Source organism: Nycticebus coucang, chromosome 1 (assembly GCF_027406575.1).
Source record: "Nycticebus coucang isolate mNycCou1 chromosome 1, mNycCou1.pri, whole genome shotgun sequence".
NCBI lineage: Eukaryota > Metazoa > Chordata > Mammalia > Primates > Lorisidae > Nycticebus > Nycticebus coucang.
This window is the reverse complement of record NC_069780.1, coordinates 77995727-78019101: the sequence shown is the minus strand read 5'-3', so window position 1 is coordinate 78019101 and position 23375 is coordinate 77995727. Positions and strand designations below refer to the sequence as shown.

The 23375-nt window shown below is 43.8% G+C and overlaps 1 protein-coding gene across 2 annotated transcripts in view; it reads left to right on the top strand.

The window, feature by feature from the left end:
- GATB (glutamyl-tRNA amidotransferase subunit B) overlaps window positions 1-23375 on the top strand; it is an 80963-nt gene that overhangs the window by 41212 nt on the left and 16376 nt on the right. For both annotated transcript variants that reach the window (XM_053582856.1, XM_053582862.1), the window contains 4 exons: window positions 897-1010; window positions 3272-3356; window positions 4068-4112; window positions 12992-13181. In XM_053582856.1, coding sequence (XP_053438831.1) covers window positions 897-1010; window positions 3272-3356; window positions 4068-4112; window positions 12992-13181 — 434 coding nt within the window. The remainder of the gene's footprint in view (window positions 1-896; window positions 1011-3271; window positions 3357-4067; window positions 4113-12991; window positions 13182-23375) is intronic.

The following is a 23375-nucleotide window of genomic DNA, read 5'->3' as shown; positions in this document are numbered from 1 at the left end:
TTAAAATTAAACATTTTAGTGGCAGTGAAATTAGAGAACAGAGAATCTGCGTGTTGCTTTGTAAGACTCAAATGTGGATTGTTTCTTCATCTATTGGTCTTGGGATTTTTGCCTGTGTCTGCTTCTCTAGAGCCTTTTATCCTCTCCCCACATTACCTGCTGCTTAGGAGCTGCTGCCCCTAATCTCGGGGGCTTTCGGGCTCAGGAAAGGTGCTCCCAGAATGGGGTCGGCCCCTCTCCCAAGACTCCCTGCTTCGTAGCAACCCCATCTTTCTGCTGCTGCAGATCCTTGCAGCTATCAGGAAGGACTAAGAGTTGTGTCTGTGGAAGGAAGAGATTATTACAGCACCCAGAGGAGGAAGGAGGGGAAAAGCCCAGATTTCAGCTCTTGCCCTTGAGCTGTAAATTCTCAAGGACTCTCTTACAGATCTCCTGGAACCACTGTTAGAAATCCACATTCCATTGGACAACAGTGTGAGGGTATCAGATAATCGTTCTGGTGGTCTTCCTCCCAACCCCAGCTCTGACACTTTGAAAAAAACCTTCCGAATAAAACTGCAGAATAAATCTCCATTTTTATAGTGTTGTTTTTCTTATTTAGTACAAAAGAAATTAGATCCTCCCAGCTGGTACGTCCAGAACGTCACTCCTCTTCTGTACGCACACAAGGTGCACACATCAGTACACGCAGGCACGGGCACAGTTCAGGTGCCTTCGGACTGCGTCTGCTCTCAGGTGGGCAGAGGCGTGTGCCCCAGAGCCAGCTGAGCCTTCTCTGAAGCCAGAACACTGTAACTAAATAGCACGTAAAGTCAGACAAGCTTGCTTTCACATACTCCCGCCTTGGAAAACACTTGTGTTGCCTCAGAGACTTTCTTTTTTTCCTCGCCTTCCAGAGGGCCAGTTGAGAGTGGATGCCAACGTGTCCGTGCATCGCCCTGGGGAGCCTCTGGGCGTTCGGACTGAAGTGAAGAATCTCAACAGCATTAGGTTCTTAGCCAAAGCCATAGGTGAGTGCCAGCTCTCAGCTCCCGGTCTGCTTCTTTGCGTCACTTCTCTCTTGCTGTGGAATAAGCCACCCCAAAACGTAGAGGCTCCCACAGTAACCATTGTCATTTTCTCAGTTCTCTGGATATTGGGTGCTGCTTCTGCTGGCCCTGCCTGGGCTTGCTTCAGTGGCCATAGGAGCTGGCAGCCGCTTACACAGAGGGCATAGGGCAGCCTCTCACAGGGTTGGGCCCTGGTGCCAGGCGCCTGCTAGACTTCTCACCAGGTGGTCTGTCTGCATTCGCCTGCCTGGCTGAGGCTTCCGTATGTGGCGGTGGGAACAGGCCAGTCGGACAAAGGCAGAAGCCACTCTAGAACTCACAGCTGCCATTCCAGCACATTCTGTTCCAAGCAGTTTGAATTCAAAGCCAATTCCAGGGGAGGAGAAATAGATCTCATCTCCTTATGGCTGGGTGTTACCCTCACCATGTTCTTTCTGACCCACCTGAACTCCGTAAAGTCCTGTGTGTTCATTTCACATTGGCCATGGCTTAACTTGTTTGATCAGTGGGTTTTTCTGTTTTTCGCTCTTTTTTTAACTAATAGATTGCATGTGCCTGTGCAGTCAAGTTTGGTCTTATTGGAGCACAAACTGTGATGAAAAATGTATTATTATGATAATTAAAATAGGACAGGTTAGCAAAATAAACATCTGGGGAAGTGCCATAGAAGATGATAATTGTGAATCTGACAGGCGAACATCTCAGAGGACTAAAAATATTTTTTGACACCAAAGATATCTAGAGAGGAAGAGAGAGGAAGGAGGGCGGGCATTGAAAGTGTGCCTCTTTGAGTGCACAGAACAGGGTATCTGAAGTGCCTGCGGAAATACTGCTGTAGTCACAAGGTTTAGTGGAGTCCTAAGTCTTATTGAGAAAAGTGTTAGAAGTGGTTATTCTAGTCTTATATTCAGCCTTGTTGTCTTGAACCTCAACTGAATCAACTATCCTCAGCGAAAGCACTCTGAGTCCACACATTTTCATGAAGTGTTAGGACAGCCAGGGGGTTAACTTCTGGAAGGGTGAAGGGACGGAGGAGTTCTTTATCTGAAAACAGACTACACAGTGAACTCTTCTGGCTCTGGAAGGAGACACAATCCATGTTTCTGAAGTTGTGGAAGGTTTGAGTCAAGGAAAACCCTTTATAACTCAAGTTTGTGAAGGGGAAGCTTGGAAGAAAGTTCTTCTGTGGGTCGTGACCCCTTTTTAAACAATGAAAATACATTGCAGCATTAGGAAGATTGAGAACCACTAGTTTTGAAGGTGGTAGTGTTCTGAGACCTGTTATTTTAAGAGGTGGTAAAGGTAACCTAAAAAAAAAAAAAGATTTTAGGTAGATTAATCCCTAAGAAGTTACAGAGATCCCTGGCATGTTTTTGGCTGTCCCAAACCTTCTCTTATCCTCTGAAGTACCCTTTGGAGGAATAGTCTGAGAGAGAATTCTCCATGTGGTCTGACACAGACTAGAACTGAAGCTTTACTACCATGGGCTCAATTCTCCAAGCCTGTGATTTCCCCACCACCTTTTTCTGCCTAGTCAGGACTTTGAGCCACCATCTCATCTCAGCCAAGGACAGTGTTGGAGTCACTTAGCTAAGGGGTTAAACACTGATGTATTTGGCATTACTGCTACTTAGTAGCTGAGGAAAAGAGTTGGATTTGGGCATAGAATGTGCGGCCTGGCAAGATGGGGAGTTAAGAGGAGGCTTGAGCTAGACTTCTTTTCACAAAGAAGCTTAGCAAGTGTGGCCATGTTTTGAGTGCCTCAGCCTGTGGTGTTTGGTGGTCCAGGAGCATGGAATGGAGCTATCATTCTTAGTCATTTAGGGTCATAGAACCCTTTGAAAATATAGTGAAAATTCTGGACCCTCTCTCCCAAAGATGTACATGCTCACACACCTGCATTTTGTATATAATTTTGGGGGTACCAGAACCTTTTGAAGCCCACCCATGGATTCCAGGATGAGACTCTTTGGTAGGCAGCATTCTGACAACCCAACCTGGGTTGCCTCAAAAACTGAAGGAATGGGGCTGCCTAAGACCCTTTCCAGAACCAGTATTTTGTGATGGCAGGGAAAAGAAAATACAGCTTATAAGGGAAAGATTGTTATAAACAGTCTTCTTCCTGATTATTTTTTAACTTAAAGATTGAGAAAGATAATTATTGCTTAATTGAACGAAGGGTATAATCAAAATATGTTACTAAATTACTGTGTTTTTCTTAGACTATGAAATTCAGAGGCAAATCCAGGAACTTGAGAATGGAGGTGAAATTCTGAATGAAACACGCTCATTTGATTACAAGTTGGGGTGAGTTTGCATTGAGATTACCTTGACCACAGCTATGGGGCACAAGCCTCAGAGTAGGTGTTTGGCTTCTCTGCACTTTGGTCTCCTTATCAGTAAAATTAGAAAAATACTGTACCTCACAGGGATATAGAATGCCCTCTGGGGCTATTAAGAGATTTGAAATGACCCAAGTAATACCTGAGGGCTAGGCTTAGGGAAGGGCCTGGCCCTTCTCTTGCTTCCAGCTTACCTGATTTATGGCAAGAATTTTTACTTCCTTAAATAGTCTATCAGACTCTTACCAGCTTGAGCTAAAGGTAGAAGAAAGCGAAGGCCTGGTTATAATTTGCCTTTTTTTGTTTAGATAACTTTGACCCTAATTTTCTGACTTAGAAATTTGAGGATTTTATACTTTAAACAGAATGCTAAAAGAAAGCCCAGAAGCCTAGCATTTGAGCTGATTAACAGAATGCTAAAAGAAAGCTCAGAAGCCTAGCATTTGAGCTGATTAAAAGCTACCGATATTGAAGCAACTCCTTTTCTTTTTTGTTTTTTAATCATCCTAAACATTTCTGTCCTTTGTTATTATGTTTTAACGTATTCATATATGCGTCTCCTGTGGAAGGCTGAAGAGTTGACCTTGCTCGCCCCCTTATTGGTAAGGGAAGCCCCTCCCTGCACATAGGCTAGCCGGTGCTGCTGTGACGTTTACTGTGTTCCTATGTATTATAGGTGCACCGTGCCAATGAGAGACAAAGAAGGAAAACAGGACTACAGGTGGGTTACTCCTCATGGCAAAATGTCATTGCATATTTGGGGTTCGGGCATATTTCAAGTCCATTTGAAGAATCAACATCATAATCCTAAATCGTTTTTAGGAACCACTTTTTGTAGTTATTGTTATATGATAGAATGTCTAGGCTTCCTATTTTATGTGTACATTAGACAAGCAGTGATTTGGTTGTCTCAGAGTGTTTTGACAGGGTTTAACTGTTGGAATATGCTTGTTTGCTCATTTCTGTATCGAAATTATATAGTTAAGCTAAGAGGATGGCCTTTGAGGTTGGGGCTGAAGCTGTTCTTATTCATATATTCAGTGACAAGTTCAGTAATACACTGAAGTTCCTTGATAAGAAATGAAAAAAGAGATGTATATGTTAATGGAAATTCCCTTCAAACCTCAGAGGATGCTACTTAGTTGAAAAATTAAACCATTTGGACTTAATACGAGACCCATAAATAATATAGCAGATAATGGTAGGCTTAAGATAAAATGAACCTTTTATTTTTTTTCCCATTGACTTTAGTAGATTGCAAAGATTGAAGTTTTATGCAACAAAGTTGTTGAGATTGGCTCACCTTTCCTCTCTGGAGCACAGAAAGACATAAGCATAGCCGTGGCTGTCAATGGAAATTTAATGTAGCATTGTCATGCGGGAGAGAAGAAATTCATGAACCCTTGGAGGGAGGCTCGCCCCAAGGACTCCTATCATGTGTCTGTCAAACTCAAAATTATTTTAATTTCTGTGATCTTCCAGTTTTAGTTGGTTCTTCCCAAGAACCTTCCCTGTTCTTTAATATTGCTCCCTACTCTTTGGGCTTTCTTGCTAAGCCTGGAATTTGGCTTTCAACTCAGCCAGTGGCTTCAGCTCCATCCCTCGAGTTAATAGAGAGTGGGTTTCCGGAAGCCTCCCTTCGCTTTCCTCTTACCTTCAGAAGTCAGACTGATCTGCAGCAGAGACTGGGCACTGAGGCGATGATTTGCTCATACTTCTAATATGTTGCCTTTGAGCCACCATTTACTCTGCATTACCTGCTCTTATGTAAGAGGCCAGCTCCAAAGCCAGCCAGTTGTTTCACCAATTATAGAAGAAAATCTTTATTCCACACAAAATGCTGGAAACTCTGACTAAAGCATCTGTCCTTTGAGGTTCGGGGATGCATCTGAAGGGGCCTGGAGAGAATCTGACACTGCTGAGATCTGCTTAGGTATTTTCCATCCTTCAGCAAATAGGAGCAAAAAGAAAACATTAGTGCTAGAATGAAACAGAGGGAGAGACATCTCTCTTTTTATTTTTTGATTTAAATCATAGCTGTGTACATTATGCAATTATGAGGTACATCGTGCTGGTTTTATATACAATTTGAAATACTTTCATCAAACTGGTTAACATAGCCTTCACTGCATTTTCTTAGTTATTGCGTTAAGACATTTATATTCTGGGCGGCACCTGTGGCTCAAGGAGTAGGGCGCCGGTCCCATATGCCGGAGGTGGCGGGTTCAAACCCAGCCCCGGCCAAAAAAAAAAAAAAAAAAAAAAAAAAAAAAAAAGACATTTATATTCTACACTTAGTAGATTTATCATGTACCCTTGTAAAATGCACCATAGGTGTGGTCCCACCAATTACCCTCCCTCCACCCATCCATTCCCCCTCCCTTACCCTCCATCTCTCCTCCCCCTCCTCTTTCCCCTTCATCTTGGGTTGTAGTCAGGTTATAGCTTTCATATTGGAAGTGTGGGTGTTTATAAATTGGTTTCATACCAGGGGCTGAGTACATTGTACACTTGTTCTTCCATTCTTGAGATACTTTGCTAAGAAGAATATGTTCCAGCTCCATCCATGTAAACATGAAAGAGGTAAAATCTCCTTCTTTTTTAAGGCTGCATAATATTCCATGGTGTACATATACCACAATTTATTAATCCATTCGTGGATCGATGGGCACTTGGGCTTCTTCCATGACTTAGCAATTATGAATTGGGCTGCAGTAAACATTCTGGTGCAAATATCTTTGTTATAAAGTGATTTTTGATATATACCTAGTAGAGGAATTGCAGGATCAAATGGCAGATCTATTTTTAGATCCCTGAGTGATCTCCAGACTTCTTCCCAAAAGGAACGTATTAGTTTGCATTCTCATCAGCAGTGCAGAAATGTTCCCTTTTCTCCACATCCACACCAACATCTATGGTTATGGGATTTTGTGATGTGGGCTAATCTTATTGGAGTTAGATGATATCTCAAAGTGGTTTTGATTTGCATTTCTCTGATGATTAAGGATGCTGAGCATTTTTTTCATGTGTCTGTAGGCCGTGCACCTGTCTCCTTCAAAGAAGTTTCTATTCAAGTCCCTTGCCCACACTGAGATGGGATTACTTGTTCTTTTCTTTTTAATACGTTTGAGTTCTCTGTGGATTCTGGTTATTAAACCTTTGTCAGAGACGTAACCTGCAAATAACTTCTCCCATTCTGAAGGCTGTCTGCTTGCTTTACTTACATGTTCTTGGCTGTGCAGAAGCTTTTTAGTTTGATCAGATCCCCAGATCCCAGTAATGTATTTTTGGTGTTGCTTCAATTGCCCAGGGGGTTCTCCTCATAAAATATTCTCCCAGACCAATTCCTTCAAGTGTTTTCCCTACACTTTCTTCTAGTATTTTTATAGTTTCATGTCTTAAGTTTAATCTTTTAGCCAGTGAGAGTCTATCTTAGTTAATGGTGAAAGGGGTGGGCCATTTGTTAAATAGGGAGTCATTTCCCTACTGAATGTTTTTGATTTGCTTATCAAAGATCAAATGACGGTAAATAGCTAGTTTTATCTCTTAGTTCGCTAATCTGTTCTATACATCTTCCTCTCTGTTTTTGTGCCGGTACCATGCTGTTTGGATCACTATCAATTTATAGTATCGTCCGAGGTGTGGTAATGTGATTCCTCCTGATTTGTTTTTATTTCTGAGTAATGAATGTCTTGGCTATTCGAGTTTTTTTCTGATTCCATATAAAATGAAGTATTATTTTTTCGAAGTCTTTAAAGTATGACAGTGGTGCTTTAATAGGGATTGCATTAAAATTGTATATTGCTTTGGGTAGTATGGACATTTTAACAATGTTGATTCTTTCCAGACATGAGCATGGTATGTTTTTCCATTTGTTAACATCTTCAGCTATTTCTTTTCTCATAGTTTCATAGTTCTCTTTATAGAGATCTTTCATGTCCTTTGTTAGGTAAATTCCCAAATATTTCATCTTCTTTGGCACTACTTTAAAAAGAATAGAGTCCTTGACTATTTTTTCAGCTTGACTAATGTTGGTATATATAAAGGCTACAGATTTGTGAGTATTGATTTTGTAACCTGAGACATTGCTGTATTCCTTGATCACTTCTAAGAGTTTTGTAGTTGAATCCCTGGGGTTTTCCAGATATACAGTCATCTCATCTGCGAAGAGTGAAAGTTTGATCTCCTCTGACCCTACATGGATACCCTTGGTCACCTTTTCTTGCCTGATTGTGATGACTAAGACTTCCATTACAATGTTAAAAAGCAGCAGAGACAGTAGGCAACCTTGCCTGCTTCCCGATGTGAGTGGAAATGATTTCAATTTAATTCCATTCAATGCGATATTGACCTATTTTCTTAAGTGTTCTGATCATGAAAGGATGCTGGATATTATCAAAAGCTTTTTCTGCATCAATTGAGAGAATCATATGGTCTTTGTTTTTTATTTTGTTTATGTGATGTATTATATTTATAGATTTATGTATGTATATTGAACCATCCTTGAGACTCTGGGATAAAACCCACTTGGTCATGTTGTATTATTTGTTTGATGTATTGCTGGATTCTGTTTGCTAGGATCTTATCGTATATTTTTGCATCTATGTTCATTAAAGATATTGGTCTGTAATTTTCTTATCTTGTTGGGTCTTTTCCTGGTTTGAAGATCAGGGTGATATTGCTTCATAGACTGTATTGGGAAGTATTCCTTCTTTTTCTATGCTTTGGAAAAGATTATGTAATATAGGTACTAGTCCCTCTTTAAAAGTTTGGTAGAATTCTGATGTGAAGCTGTCTGGTCCCAGACTCTTCTTTTTCGGGAGATTTTGTATAGTTGATGCTATTTCAGTACTTGGTGTAGGTCTGTTCAACATTTCTAATTCTTTCTGGGTAAGGCTAGAAAGGTGGCATGCTTCCAAATATTGGTGAATTTCTTTCAGATTTTCGTATTTCTGAGAATAGAGTTTTTTGTAGTATTCATTAAGAATTTTTTGAATTTCTCAGGTGTCTTGTTATTTTGCCTTTGTCATTTATGATTTATGAAATTAGGGATTTTAATTTTCTATTTCTGGTTAGGCTAGCCAAGGGTTTATCTATTTTGTTACACTTTTCAATAAACCAACTTTTTGATTTATTGATCTTTTGATTCATTCAAAAACCAACTTTTGATTCATTGAATAATTCTTTTGTTTTCGATTTCATTTAATTCTGCTATAATTTTGGTTATTTCTTTTCTTCTGCTGGGTTTGGGGTTGGAGTGTTCTTCCTTTTCCAGTTGCTGGAGATGTCTCATTAAGTTGTTGACTTCCTCTCTTTCCGTTCTCTTAAGGAAGACTTGCAGCACTATAAATTTCCCTCCTAGGACTGCTTTGCGGTATCGCAGAGTTCTGATAATTCGTATATTCATTATCTTTCTGTTCCAAAAACTTGTTAATTTCCTTCTTAATCTTCTCCTCTTTGACTATCTTTCAGCGTAAGGTTATTCAGTTTCCATGTCTTTGTATGAGTATGCAGATTCCTGTTATTGGTGACTTCAACTTTTATTCCATGATGATCTGAGAAAATACAAGGAATAATTTATATTCTTTTAAATTTGCTGAGGTTAGCTTTGTGACCTAAGATGTGATCAATTTTGAAAGATGTTCCATGGCCTGATGAGAAGGTTGTATATTCAGTTTTGTTAGGATGAAACGTTCTGTAGATGTTATTAAATTTAATTGTTATATGGTGAAGTTTAAATCCAGAATTTCTTTGCTTAGTTTCTTCTTGGAGGATCTATCCAACACTGCCAAAGGGGCGTTAAAAATCTCCAACTATTATGGTGCTGGAAGATATCAAATTATTCATGTCTGTTAGGGTCTTGCTTATAAACTGAGGAGCATTTTCTTTGGGTGCATAAACGTTAGTAATTGATATCTCACCATGTTGAGTGTTTCCCTTTACAAATATGAAGTGACCATCCTTGTCTTTCCTTACTGTTGTTGGTAATACATCTGCAAATAAAATTGCAACCCCTGCTTTTTTCTGTTTTCCATTTGTCTGGATTATAGTTGTCCATCCCTTCACCCTGAGTCTATATTTATCCTTTAAGATAAGATGAGATTCTTGTATGCAGCAGACGTCTGGCCTGAGTTTTTGTATCCAGTCAGCCAGAATATTAATAAGCCTAAGCCTGGCAGTATTTTAGGTGTCGAGTTTTTTGAAAGACCAGTGGACATTTTTAAACCTTTTGCTACTGTGGAAGTTGGGTTTTGATCAATAATTTCTGAGTGAGTTTGCTTTGGTGGTAGAGCATTGTGGTGGTCATTAAGGAGCATGGGTCTGAGCATATCTTGAAGAGTTTGTTTAGTTATGGTAAATTTCTTCAACATGTGAATGTCATGAAAGTATTTGACTTCTCCATCATAAATGAAACTCAGTTTAGCTGGATACAGGATCCTGGGCTGAAAGTTGTTTTGTTTGAGGAGATCGAAGGTTGATGACCATCCTCTTCTGGCTTGAAGAGTTTCAGCAGAAAGACCTGCAGTCATTCTAATATTCTTCCCTTTGTAGGTATTATGATTTCCTTACGTCTGGATGCTTGCAGGATTTTCTCTTTCATATTAACTTTGGCGAAGTTAATTACAGTGTGTCTAGGGGATACTTTATTTGGATTGAGTCCTGCTGGGATTCTGAGACTGTCTGCTATCTGAATTTCAGTATCTCTTGCCATGTTTGGAAAGTTTTCCTCTAAAATGTCTTAGAGTAGAGCATCTGTGCCTTTCAGATCATTCTCATCACCTTCAGGAACTTCAATAAGGCAAATGTTTGCATTTTTGGAGTGGTCCCACAATTCTCTCAGGGAATGATCCATGTTTGCTCTCCATCTCTCTTCGTCTTCGAGCATTTGGGAGCATTCAAAAGCTTTGTCTTCAATGTCCGAGATCCTTTCTTCTGCCTGCTCCATCCTATTACTGAGGGATTCTACTATATTTCTCAGGTCTTTGAGGGATGCAACTTCTTGTCTCTATTTGTCAAAATCTTTGGTGATTTTGTCTTTGAATTCATTGAATTCTTGAGTGAATGTTTAAATTACTCCTTGAACTTCTAATTCCAATTTTATTTCAATTCTGTTAATCTTATTTGCTATCCAAATTCTGAATTCGATTTCTGACATCTCAGCCATTTGTTTATGAATAGGATCTTCTGTTGCATCTCCTTTGTCATACCTTGGGGGAGTTGATCTACTCTGGTTATTCATGTTGCCTGAGTTTTTCCTGTGATTCCACCCCATGGCTTTTTTTCACCGTCTGTTTATAGAGGCTGGTAAGGTGGAATTAGGGCTCCTGGAGATGTAATTAATCAGCCCTTTACCAGAATGCTGGCACTGGTGACTTCGGCTTTTTCCTTATGGCTTTACCAAGGTCCCCTTCAGTACTACAGCCTGACACTCTGGGGACCCACTTGGTATGATGGGGCTAGGTGGGTCTGTCTTGTATTTAGCTAGATTCTGACCAATCCTAGTGGATCAGTGACTTTGGGTTGAAATCTCAGCTGTAGAGGAATACAAACAATTAAGACACCCTGCCCCCCACTGGTAATAACTGAGAGAGGAGAATCAGACCCTCCCTCTACAACACAACCAGGGTATAACCTTGGGGGAGTCCCTGGGTGATTGGCCCAAATCAAGAGTTCCAAACCAATTGTCCCAGTCAGCACAAACACAGATCAAGTGCAAGAGTTCAAAAAGTCTCCAACAACTGGATAGCAGGGGTCCACTGGCAGCTCAAGTGTGACTCGCTCCGGTGGTCTGTGGAGTCAGAAAGGCCCGCCGAGCAAAAGAATTATCCCAGGGGGGCTGCACCTCTTTTACCACTTTGCATCACTGTCACTCCCAGTCACTGGTTTCCCCACAAGGCTGCAGCCCAGCTCTCTCCAATACTCAAGTATGCCGGGGATTTACACCTAAGTCAAAGAGGAGACAATGCCTCCCCCACCGGGCTGTCTTCACTGTCAACCTGCAGGCAGGACTAGTTCGGGCCTGATCCCTCCCGTGATCGTTGGAAACTGGGGAGTGTTCCACCTGTGTTTGTACCCAGCCAGAGGTTACTGCAGAGAAGTGTGGTTCTCTCCCTCAGTGACCATGCCTCTGCCTTGGCCACTCTCCACCCTGGGACCCCTGCACGTCAGGTCAGGTTCTCCCTGCATTCCATGGGATTGGGGAGGTTTCTCCCAAATTTGACCCCAGTGGGAGGGACCGTGGAGCCACCATCACTGTCGGGTGGCGCTGCCACTGTCCGGGTGGTGCCGCCAGTCTGGGGTATGCTGTGTGAAGGTTGTAGGAGCTGGGCATGAGTCGCTGACTGAGGGCCGTGGGTCTCAGGAGCTGTGGGGGGAGCTGGAGGGCGGAGTCTTGAGACATCTCTTTTTCTTGAGATTATATGCAGTGGTGCAGCCTCCACATTTAAAAAAAATTAACTTTATTTTTTAGATCAGTTTTAGGTTTATAGCAAAATTGAATGGAAAGTACAGAGTGTTCTCTTATGCTCCTCCTCCTCCACACATACACACAGATTCTCCTGTTATTATTATTGTGTGTTACTCTAGGACATGCATCACAAGGATGAACCGATATGGGTTCCTTATTATTAACTGAAGTCTGTGGTCTACAGAGTTCATTCTCTGTGTTGTGCAGTTGATGGGTTTTGACATGTGCGTACATGGCCTGTGTCCCCCATTGCAGGGTCATCCGGAGTCATTCCACTGCCCTGAAAATGCCACATGCTCCACTGTGCCTCCTTTCCTCCCTCTTGTCTAGCATCCGTATTTTATTTAGACAAAATCCATTCATTTCTTCAAAAAAGAAAGTTTTTTTCTTTGACTTTTTATTTATTACACAAATAATGCTAAAATAGTAGAAATTTAAAAATGGGAGAAGTTTATCTTTTCTCCTGATAAGGAAATTGTTCTTATCTGGCCCTATTTTTTCCAGCCAATGTCTCATAATCAGGCAGCATGTAATGAAGTTACTGTCGACAGTGGGCCACATGTGCGATGGTCCCCTAAGATTATAATCCTGTACTTTACCTTTTCTATGTTTAGGTATGCAGACATTTATCATTGTGTTATCATTGCCTATAGTAACCTGCCGTGCAGTGTGTACCCTAGAAGCAATAGGCTATACCACAGAGCCTAGGTGTGTAGGAGGCCGGACCATCTAGCTGTGTGGGTGCATTTGGGGATGTTCAGACAACAACGAAATCTCCTGATGACACATTTTTCAGAATGCATCCCTGTCATTAAGTGACGCATGACTGTAGACATGATTCTTTGTGAATTGTGGAATGAATTACCCATGATTATCAGTCAGAGTGTGGCTTCTACCCTGTGTTTATCTCATTTCACTCCTCTTTGCTATATAAGCATGGAGAGTGGTGGGTTTGCTGGTCTTAACATTCATGCAATCACTTCCCTGGGAAACAGGATTGATATAATAGGACATTAGAAATATTTGCAAGTAACATGGCATCTAAACACAGAAACACTCATAATTAATGGTAGATTTATTTATCTCATGAAGCCACGTACTCCAGATTCAGGCCCTGTCTCCTCTCTGCCTAGGTTCATGCCGGAACCCAACCTGCCTCCCTTGCTGCTCTATGACACCGCTTCTCTGCCGGCAGGGGCAGACTCCCAGCAGGTGATCAACATTGACCAGATCCGAGAGAGGCTCCCTGAGCTCCCCCATGTGACACGAGAGAGGCTTGTTCAACAGTATGGAATGAGTTGGGAACACAGCTTCACTTTGCTGGTAGGTATTGATCAGATGCAAAACGAACCATCTCAGCAGACTAGGGATTGCTCTGCAGAGGCCCCTCCATGCACAGAGGGCTGCTGTGGGCCACGAGTGGAGCGGGCCTGTTTCCTCTGTTGTACTGTAGGAATGAGATGCTGCTGAGAACAGGGCACAGTGACCTGTGCTCATCACCCTTGTGGTAAATGTCCTCACAAAACCAGAAAATGAAACTCACTCTCATTTTAGTTGCTGCTGCTTTGTAGAAACAAACACCTGCTCTCAGTAGCCATGGAGACTTTTTGAAGACGGTCCAAATGTTATGGATGAGTGTTTCCCATGTGTCTGGAGGACAAAGGAAAACCAGTGTTTAGGGTTTCTAGATGTCTAGCACTATTGAACCATGACAGGGTCTGGCAGGACATTAGGGTCTCAAAAGCCAGCCAGTTGTTTCACCAATTATAGAAGAAAACCTTTATTCTACACAAACTGTTGGAAACTCTGACTAAAGCATCAGTCCTTTGAGGCTGGGGGATGCATCTGAAGGGGCCTGGAGAGAATCTGACACTGCTGAGATCTGCTTAGGGATTTTCCACCCTTTTCAAAGCTACTTGGGGCTTTGCAGTTGTCTTTGTCATGGCAACATGAAAGTGATAGGGCGTCAGTAAGCGTAGCATTTTGTCACAGTTGTCTTGTTCCTGTCTGTTAGAGAGGAAGTGGAAAGTTTCACTGCTGTGTCTTTCAGGGAGTAGGTAAGAGCCATGCTCATCTTTTGGAGCAGCGGAATCTCTGGAAACTCTGGATTTTTTGCTTTTTACATGACCGATAATAACTACATAGGGATGTTAGAACGTGCATATGTGTGTGTATATTTATATATTTCAGTAAAGCAATGTTGCAGTTTATACAACAAGGTGGGCAATCAAATGTGTATTGAATGAATGCTTCCCTCTTTAGTATCCATAAATCATTTACTTTGAGAAGCAGAGTTGATCAGTGCTTCTTACGGGCTGCTGTTATATCTTGTTTATACCTCTGTGGTGATTATATCACTGTTTTTTGTATTTATTTATTTATTTTAGAGCTGGGGTCTCTCTCACTCTTGCTCAGGCTGGTCTCGAACTCCTGAGCTCAAGCAATCAACCCGCCTTGGCCCCCCAGAGTGCTGGGATTCCAGGTGTGAGCCCCTGCACCCAGCCTGTGTCACTGTATTTTAATTAGTTTGCCTTGTTGAGCATCTTGAAGGCAAGGACTGTTTCATGTTGCCTGTTACTCAGCACAGCCGTGCACACTGGTGGTGCTTCGTGCCACGTTGCCTGTGAACCAGCCCATCAGCATTCAGTACACAAGGCCTCTGAACCTGAAGCCTCTTACAACGCATGTATTTTTCCCCAGCCTGAGGTAAAAAAACTGAGTTCTGCCCTTAGACGTCCTTCCCACCATCCTGACCACTTGAATTTCCAGCCTCTTTGAAGTGACTGCTGAGTTCCAGACCAGCATTTAAAACCATTTGCCAGGTCACACAGGGGACTCAAGGCTACTCAGCCTTCAAGACATCAGTCCCTCTCTGCACATGGCCTGAGGCGGTGTAAGATGAACCAACATTTCTTGGCTATGTCTTTGTTCAAGGCTTTGCTATCATTTCAATAAACAATTTATTTATTGTTTTTGTAAATCCACTTTCTTAATAAGAGTCGTAAAAGGCTCTTTCAGAATCTCCTCTCAGGGAAATAGCTCTTTGTGTTCAAGGCCCTGTCTGAAATACATACCCCCTTCAGATTTTCACCTGGGGCCTTTGATGAGCAGGTGTGGACAGTGGTCACCTCACTAAGCATAAGCTCCACAAGGGCAGGGACGTTTCTACATTGGTGTTTGCATCACAGGCTTCATGTATTTGTCCTTTACGGCACCAAAACCTAGTGCGCCTTTGCATCAATGTTTGCTAAGGGCCAGCAAATGAGTGAATCTATGTTTAAGGCAGGAAACCTACCTTTGATTATTTAGCACTTTTATTAGCGTCTCCTGTGTAGCAGCTACTGAGACAGGGATAGAGATGATTTTTTTTTTTTTGGCCTTCTAAGAGTTTTTGTATGTATATGACACTGTAGCTAGCCAGCCCCCAGGACAGATTGCAGTAGATCTAAGTATAAGTTAAGATCAGAGCCCAGAGGAGGTGGCAATTAACTTGATTAGAATGAAAAGGAAAACTTCAAGAAAGAGGTGATTTTTATTTCTAGCCATTTTTGAAAAGACTTCTTTTTTAATACTTTAAAGACATGCTTGTGTTTTTTTTTTTTTTTTTTTTGGCCGGGGCTGGGTTTGAACCCGCCACCTCCAGCATACGGGGCTGGTGCCCTACTCCTTTGAGCCACAGTTGCCGCCCAAAACATGCTTACTTTTATAGCTTGCAGATAATGTATTGAGTGATCAGTTTTTTGTTTTTTAAGAGTTAGCACTTGAAATTTCCAAGATGAGTGAGAATAGAATAAGATGGCAATGGAAAGAGAATGATTCAGACAAATTATTTTCCTGAAATTAGGCAGTCTGAGTCCTTTATGACTTTGTAATCATTGGAAGCTGAGTTACTCATAACATACCCGTAAATGATATGTTCATGTTTTTTCCTGTCTTCATCAGAAACACAACAGATTGCTGAGAAGGGCAGGTGCACAAATCTAATGAACCATCTTTCAATTTAAAGAGTCCCCAGGAGTATTCATTAAATAAATAGCAGTGGTGGAGGTGTGCTTTGCAGAGCCTCACTCCGTGCTCCGTGCCTTTGGATTGCTTATTAAATCAAGCATTATGCATGTACCCACCCCCACACACATGCTTTATCCACAAATAATAAACTTGAGAATTTACTTCTAATTTTTAATTCACTCTGTCATTTTATTGTGCAGTAAGCACTGAATTCGGTATTGTTAACATCCTTGATATTTACAGAACTCTGTCATCATACCTTAGCCTCTGCAGTGTCGGCACACAGTCGGCAGTGGCTGGGTGGACGGATGAGTGGATGGATGGTGTACTGTTCCTATGCACAGGAAATCTGGGAGAAGTAGTGCTCCCGACAAAAGCATTCCTGCTTCCAAAGGGCAGATACATAAACCACTCTTTGACAACCCAGAGAATCAAGGACTACTACATGTGTCGTTGCACTCCAGCTGAGGAGCCCTGGGTGGCTGCTTCCGCCACACTGAGTGCTGTGACCCCGGGTAGCACTTGGTCTCTCTGACTCCTGCATGTCACGCTGGTTTCATTAAGATGTTAAATCAACATTCTGATTTTCTCTCCTAGACCCTCCTGATAACCCCTTCCCAGCAGGAAACCTGTATTACTGTTTCTTTCTCTGGCCATGTAAATATCTTGCCCCACCTGAAACTTTAGCCTGTTCAGCCAACCTTGCTTCTCCATCTTACATCAAATTGCCTTGATTTCTGATCTCATATTTAAAGGTTAAGGAATAGACTTGTGGAAGCTGAGACCCAGGTTTTAGGATTCTGAAAAACGAGCAGTTCTATTAGCATAGCAAATTCTTCTCCAAGTCAGTAGATCCAGGAATAATTATTAGAATGATCAGGATGATGTACACGGGCAGCTCTTCTTAGCCAAACTCTCCCAGGCTGGTTTCTGTGGGGGCATCTCTTCCTAAACTCCGTGCCTTACTTTGCTCGGGGAATTGCAGCCATTTGCCCAAGCAGCGTGATAAACAGCCTTCCAGCGTGCTCTGCAGTTACCAGGTGCCGCTTTGATAAACCCATGACAGTTGTCTGAGGCAGGTGTTGTTGCTGTCCACATTTACAGGTGCACAAATGTAACCACTTTTGTTAAGTGACTTTCCCGAGCCCGTGTGGGAGCCAAGTTCAGACCAGGCTGAGTGCGGGGCTCAGGCTCTTCATTTCTAAGCCCCACTACCTGCCTGCACATAAGTGCTACGGTGTCACAAGGAAGTAATGCTTTTAGTTAGTTGCAGTTTGGGATTGCTTTTGTTTCATTAGGAGAGAAAATAGAGTTTTTATTTTTGTTGATATTGACGCTTTTTACAGTCCCACTACTGTTTTCATAAAGCACAATCACAGAACGTAGATGCATTTAAAAATGTTTGCCACTGCTATTGGTTCATAATGTGCCAGACTGGCCCTATAAATAAACAAAGTGCTGTCTACTAAATCTGGTGAATATCAGTCACCACCAATGAAAAGCAGAATCATGTCTATTTTCCAAGTGGAAAAATTAAGTCAGAAGAAAAGTAATGTAAGCTGTCCTCTGCAGCTTGATGTATTTTGTCTGTTAAATTTTCTGCTGTAGGCACTTGGTGCCTTCTGTCTGAATCACGGAGGAGTGTCTCTTATTATAGTAGGGTGAGTTTATAGGGCTTGGGGGTGCTTTTGCCTAGGGCCTGGTGTCTTTTAGCCTGGCACATAATAGGTACTCTTTTTCGGCAGATGGAAGGCCCCAAGGCCTCTCTGTGGGAGATTTCCATGGAGGGATGGCAGAGTGTCCTGTTGTATGTTTGGTGAGAGCCGGCCACAGTCCCTATAGTGCCCTGTGCTCTTTGCAAACATAAGTGCTTCAGCTTCTCTACGTTGCTTCCAACTGTCCTGAGTAGGTCTACAGGGCAGTGAGTTAAAATATTGACTCAGGAACAGACATTCTTGATTCCAGACCTCAGCTTTTGATGCTTAGGAGCTGGGCAGACCCTGCAAAGGTAACCAGAGCTGTTTCCCTACCCCGCCGAAAGAGGAGGGGTGAGTCGCTCGCTGGAACATGGTAGGCAGAGCTGAACCTTCGCTGAATCTAAACAAATCTAAATAGAGCCAAGCAGATTCCTAGGAACGTGCTGCCGCAGAGGAGAGTATTGACACCGTTCAACACGCTGAGCAGTGCATCGAGAGCCATGCAGCACAGCCCCAGTGAGGCCATAGGAGACTGCGATTGGGGAACCTCAGATCAGAAACCTACACTCTGCGTGTGCGTGTTTGTCTCTGTATTCACCTCAAGATGTGTGGTCTTATTTGAACAACTTCATTTTCTCTGGCTGGTTCTTGCCCATTTAAAGTCATAATCGTTTGTATCTGACAACATGGAAAAGGTTAAGGTGTCTCCAAGGGACAAAGAAACAGAAAAGATACCTCAACTACAGCTGGTTGTTAAATGGATTGTATTTTAAGAATTTAAGTTCCTAGTAAGCTAGAAATGGCCTGGTTTGCTTTTTGGATGAATTGCCTATAAAATAATTTCCCATGATAAATATCTCTCTATCCCATATGTAATACTACTCTAAAGCTAATAGTTTGAAATAGTATCTGAAGCCATACTGACTGGTTTTAGACAGGCCAGACTTACTGAGGGACAGAGAACTCACCTCCTAATTGCTGCTGAAGGAAAATTCATTTGGTCAACATCATTGCACAACATATTTCAGCTCCATGCAATTTTAAAAATTGATTTTATTCTTTTTATAAGAATTATATCCAGTGCTTGCATCTTAAGGGTGCTTTTACACTTAGTCTGTACACTGGAAAAGTAACCAATATTTTGTTCTGGTAAAGTTGGATGAAAAGATGCATCTCCTCACTCCACTCCCGCAAAACTAGCATTGCGTTTGTCAGTGCAGGTGAGGAGCGGCTTCGGGAGGTGAGGGTGCTGTGGGCTCAGAGCTGCGTGGCCCCTTGGGGATGTGCCTACTGGGGCAACATGCAGGGAGGATCGAAGCCCTGGGTGCCCAGTCCCCAACCCATCCTGAATGCTGATTTCCTGTGTTGGGGACAAATAAAATATTTTGTTTCAAGTTTCAGGCAGATCTGGGGGGATGAACAAACCCCCACTGCCTTTGTTGCTGCTCTTAAACTCCAGCCAGAAAGCTCTGCTCAGCAGCACCGGCTGTCTCCATGTTGGGGCTGTGCAACACGGTGGCGTTAGGCCCATGAAAGGTGGGGGACCGCCAGGGTTGGTTTCATGACAGTGCACTTCTTGTGTCCCATTCTTATAGCGTTTTGACTGGGCCAGTCTTCTGTCAGCTTTGATTACCTGAATTATTTGGATTTTGATGATTCCTTCCCCATCTCTCCCATAGTTAAGCATTTTAAAGAGAATGTAAAGTCATTTTCACATCAGTCTCAACACTCCCCAAACAGAGATAGTGCCCTGAGCGGAACTCGTGATCCGTCTGCATGCTTTCAGCGTGGCTCTGCTCGGAACATAGCACAAATGGAGTTATTGGGACCAGAGCTTTGCTCAGATTTTAGGGGCTCCCATGCACTGCTGGGAACATGACCCAGGAGTGGAAATAGCGGGGACCAGAATAGGACCCTGGACCTCTAGCTGTGTGTCCCTGGGGCAGCCTGGAGAACACCCCCGTGGTGCCAGTGGGTGGGGGCAGTGAGGTTCAGGGTCACTCTGGCTCTCCTGACGTGCTCACGTGGAAAGCTACATTTCCTGCGTCAGCCTCACACCACCAGTTTCCTCCCTTTGCTTTTGTCCACCGCAGAGTCCTCTCTTGCTGAGTAACTTTTCTGCCTCCAGGAGCACTTACTAAAAGATTTTCACAGCCCCTTGTTTCTGTGAAAAGCACAGGGAGGCCTCGCTCACATCGCCCACCTGAGCCACCACCACACTGAGCATTCCCACCCTGAGTCCCCCCGGGACTTCTGCTCTCTACGCTGGAGCCATCCATCTCAGGCCTCTGCTTCACTTCCATCAGATACACTAGTATTTGGTGCTATTTTCTGGGCCATTTTGTGCAGTGGCTGAGTTTGAGTTTGGGTTTTCTCACTTTGTAAGATTGCCTGATGTCACAGGAACATGGAGGAACCGGAGCCCCCAGGCATGCGCAGCTGACGGGTCCTTCCTGTGTCCCCGCAAATGCTCAGCACTGCTCTCCCCAGCGTCCTAGCCATGCAGGGGAGAGGTGCAGTTCCAGTTTGTGCCAGCACAAGTGACACACCGTGACGTGTGCGACCCTTGCCCAAGGAAGCCACTGTGCAATCCGTAGCTGTGAGGCTTCTGCTCAGCTGCCCTCACCACAGGCGTGACGCGCCCAGTTGGGTCTGAGTTACCGTATTAGCAGAGTTGGGCACAATCATAAATCAAACACTGGCCGCCTGACAAACAAGGGGCTTTGTCTTGCTCTGGGTCTGGGCATGCTCACGTTGCCTCTTCTGGGGCTGGGGAGGGGTGCAGAAGCCAAGCCCAGGGGGCTCTGGCCACCCTCTCTCCCCTGCAGCCCAGTTTAGCATGGGTGCTGGCAGGCCACTGTTTTCCTCTCTGATCTGGGGACATGGGTGTGTCATGACAGCTGAGTGCCCAGGTGTAGGGCGGCAAAAGCAGAAAGCAGACTTGCCATTTTCTCCTTCTAATTTCTGAGCTAATTTCCTTGCAACATTTTTAATATGTTAAGCACCTTTGAACAGCTGGCAGCTATCAAATAAAATAATGGAGGTGGTGGGAAAGCTCTTTCTCTTGATGAGCAACTTGGCTGACATTGTGCCTGCCACTGATAGGTGCTCAGAGTCAGTCCCCGAGGGGGCAGGGACCGTGACCTTTCCTGCAGCAGAGGCAGCACACACAGGGGTGAAAAGGACAGACTGCTGCTTTCTGGCTGTGTGACGTCAAGTGGGTTAAGGCCTCAGTGCCTCACCTGCAACGGTCCTAACAGGATGTAACTCCTAGGGCAGGCGTTAGATTTAAGTGAGTTCATGTGGAGAGAGCGCTTAGAACGGTGCCTGCCGCGTGGCATTGTTGGCTGCCATGACCATGATTTTTATTAGCAGCAGCCACAGCTGCCCACAGGGCTGGTCGCTGATCCCCACAGCAAGCAGGGATCAGGAAACACTCTTGAGGGCCTTTGACCAGCCCAGGATTGCTAATCAAGGGTCCTCTGTAGCTGCCAGGACACTCCCTGTGAGGGAGCAACTGTTCTATGACCTGGATTTTCTGTGCTGCTCAGCTTCTCAGAGCCTGGCGCTGGCAGCTGTCTCTTTCACTTTCACTGTCCTCATAAATACGGTCCAGCCTCATTTTCTGACCTTCCGTCAGATTCCCAGGGTGTGTGTGACTTAGAACAAGAAATGCAGTTGAGAAATCAGCTTTCATTCTGTTCCACCTGCAGAGCCTTCTGACTTCTGTCATCTCTTAGGGTAGAATGAGGAGACAGCTTTGGGGCAGATGGCTCGGGGGTCCTTTCCCTGCACGGCCATGGAGGCGAGGTGTCCTCTGCCTCTTCTCCCGCCAGCCATGACCATGGACGGATCCATCAGCCATGGAGGGCTCCTGTTAGCGTCTGCGAGGCTGGGCTGGCACAGCTCGGGTGTAATTGAATGCTGTGGGAAATGTGATTAAAATGTGAAAAAGCTGCTGCCCAGTCCTAGCCCTGTAAATACTGTGATATTACACAAAAGGCAGGACCAGTTGTCCCTCCTCCTTTGGCCATCACTGAAGGAACAGTTGGAATCTCAGCCAGGAGGCCTGACTCGCCGTGTCACTGAAGTCGCAGTTCTGCTGCAGGTAGGACAGCTTCATCCTGAGCTGAACGCCTGCTCGTTGCTTTTGAGCAGGGTGTTAAAGGGCCTCTAATGCTGTGGCCTTTCTACGTTGCTCTTAATATGATTTTTATGTAAGGGAATTACTGGCTCACTGTTTTCTGAGAAAACCAGATGGCTGCACTGACATGTTCACCAGAGACTTCAGAGATTTGTGCCAAGCTTATTAGCATTTGCCAATCTCATGGAAAAACTAAGAAGACTGGAAAACTAGAATGCATGCCTGTTTTTTTTTTCCCCTCCTGAAAAGTGGGCTTCAGCTCTCAAGAGCCAGAGCTGGCAGCCCACCTGCAGCTTGTACTGATCCATCATTCCCGGGCGGCGGCAGCGCTGCCTCCTTCCTCCCCGGTGCCCGCAACTCGCCCCATCACAATCGCAGATTTTCTTGTCCGCTTTAAATTGTGGACTGAAACCGCGTATTCCCTGGTGAAGTACAGTTCCAGCTCAGAGAGGCTTCATCACAGCACTGACGTGAAAAGACAAACAGAAATCTGACTTGCCATGTAATCCATCCAATAAAAAACCACCCAAGGGTAGAGGAATAGATATTCATCACGTCCTAGCAAGTCAGCCAAGCCTGTGAGTTTAAGTGCAATATTTCTAGGTGGATTTAGAAAACCTTTCCTTGGCAAAGCAAAGAGTTCTCCTCCTGACAGCTCACTTCACCAGTGGGCCAGCCTGTCTGGGTTAGAACAAAGGGAATTCTGCCTGTGTGATTGGGCCAGATAGCAGTTTTCTACTTCCCCAGTGACTTGTGGACTGTTGTGGAAGTTTGGATACTTCTTCAGAAGTTATGCAGAACTCCCTCTTTGTGCTGCCTACACTGGCCTTTATCTGTCCTCCAGCTTTGGCTGCCCAGGTGCCTTTGCCCTGGATTAGCATGAGCAGAATAATAGCATTGGCTTGAAAAGAGATTCAAGGGATGATTATGAGATTATTCAGCAGGCTTGTCACCAGAGAATTTATCTGTTACGGAGGGCATGCGGGTTTTCTTACTGGTCTGGCTTTTGAGTGCCTGTGCACCTGTGTGTCTTTCCCAGCATCTACCCTCAGAAACGTGGAGAGCACTTTTGTTAGGGCATCTTGCTGCTTCTCAGCACCTTATTTTTCTAGGAAGTTCTTTTGCTTAATGAAGGGTCTCTGAAAGGAGCCAGGATGGGAGCCTTCACTGCAGTGTGAACTTCAAAAGGAATCTTTGGTCTGATTTGAATTTCAGCAGCTAAGGGAAATCTACTACTTAAAATTTTTTTCACCCACTGCGTTAGGAAATTTCTTTTTTTTTTTTTTTTAGAGACAGAGTCTTATTTTGTCACCCTCAGTAGAGTGCCATGGCATCACAGCTCTCACAGCAACCTCCAGCTCTTGGGCTTTAGGCGATTCTCCTGCCTCAGCCTCCTGAGTAGCTGCGACTACAGGACCTGCCACAACGCCTGGCTATTTTTTTGTTGCAGTTTGTCCGGGGCCAGGTTCAAACTCGCCACCCTCTGTGTATGGGGCCGGCGCCCTACTCACTGAGCCACAGGCACCGCCCAAGCATTAGGAAATTTCAACCTCCCTGCCTAAATAGAACAGGCTTATGTTTTTCTTACTGACATTAGGTGAGGACTTAGCTAAATTTCTTGGTTCTGCTAGATCTGAGCCAGCAGCTAGCTGGGGTGTAGAACTTGAT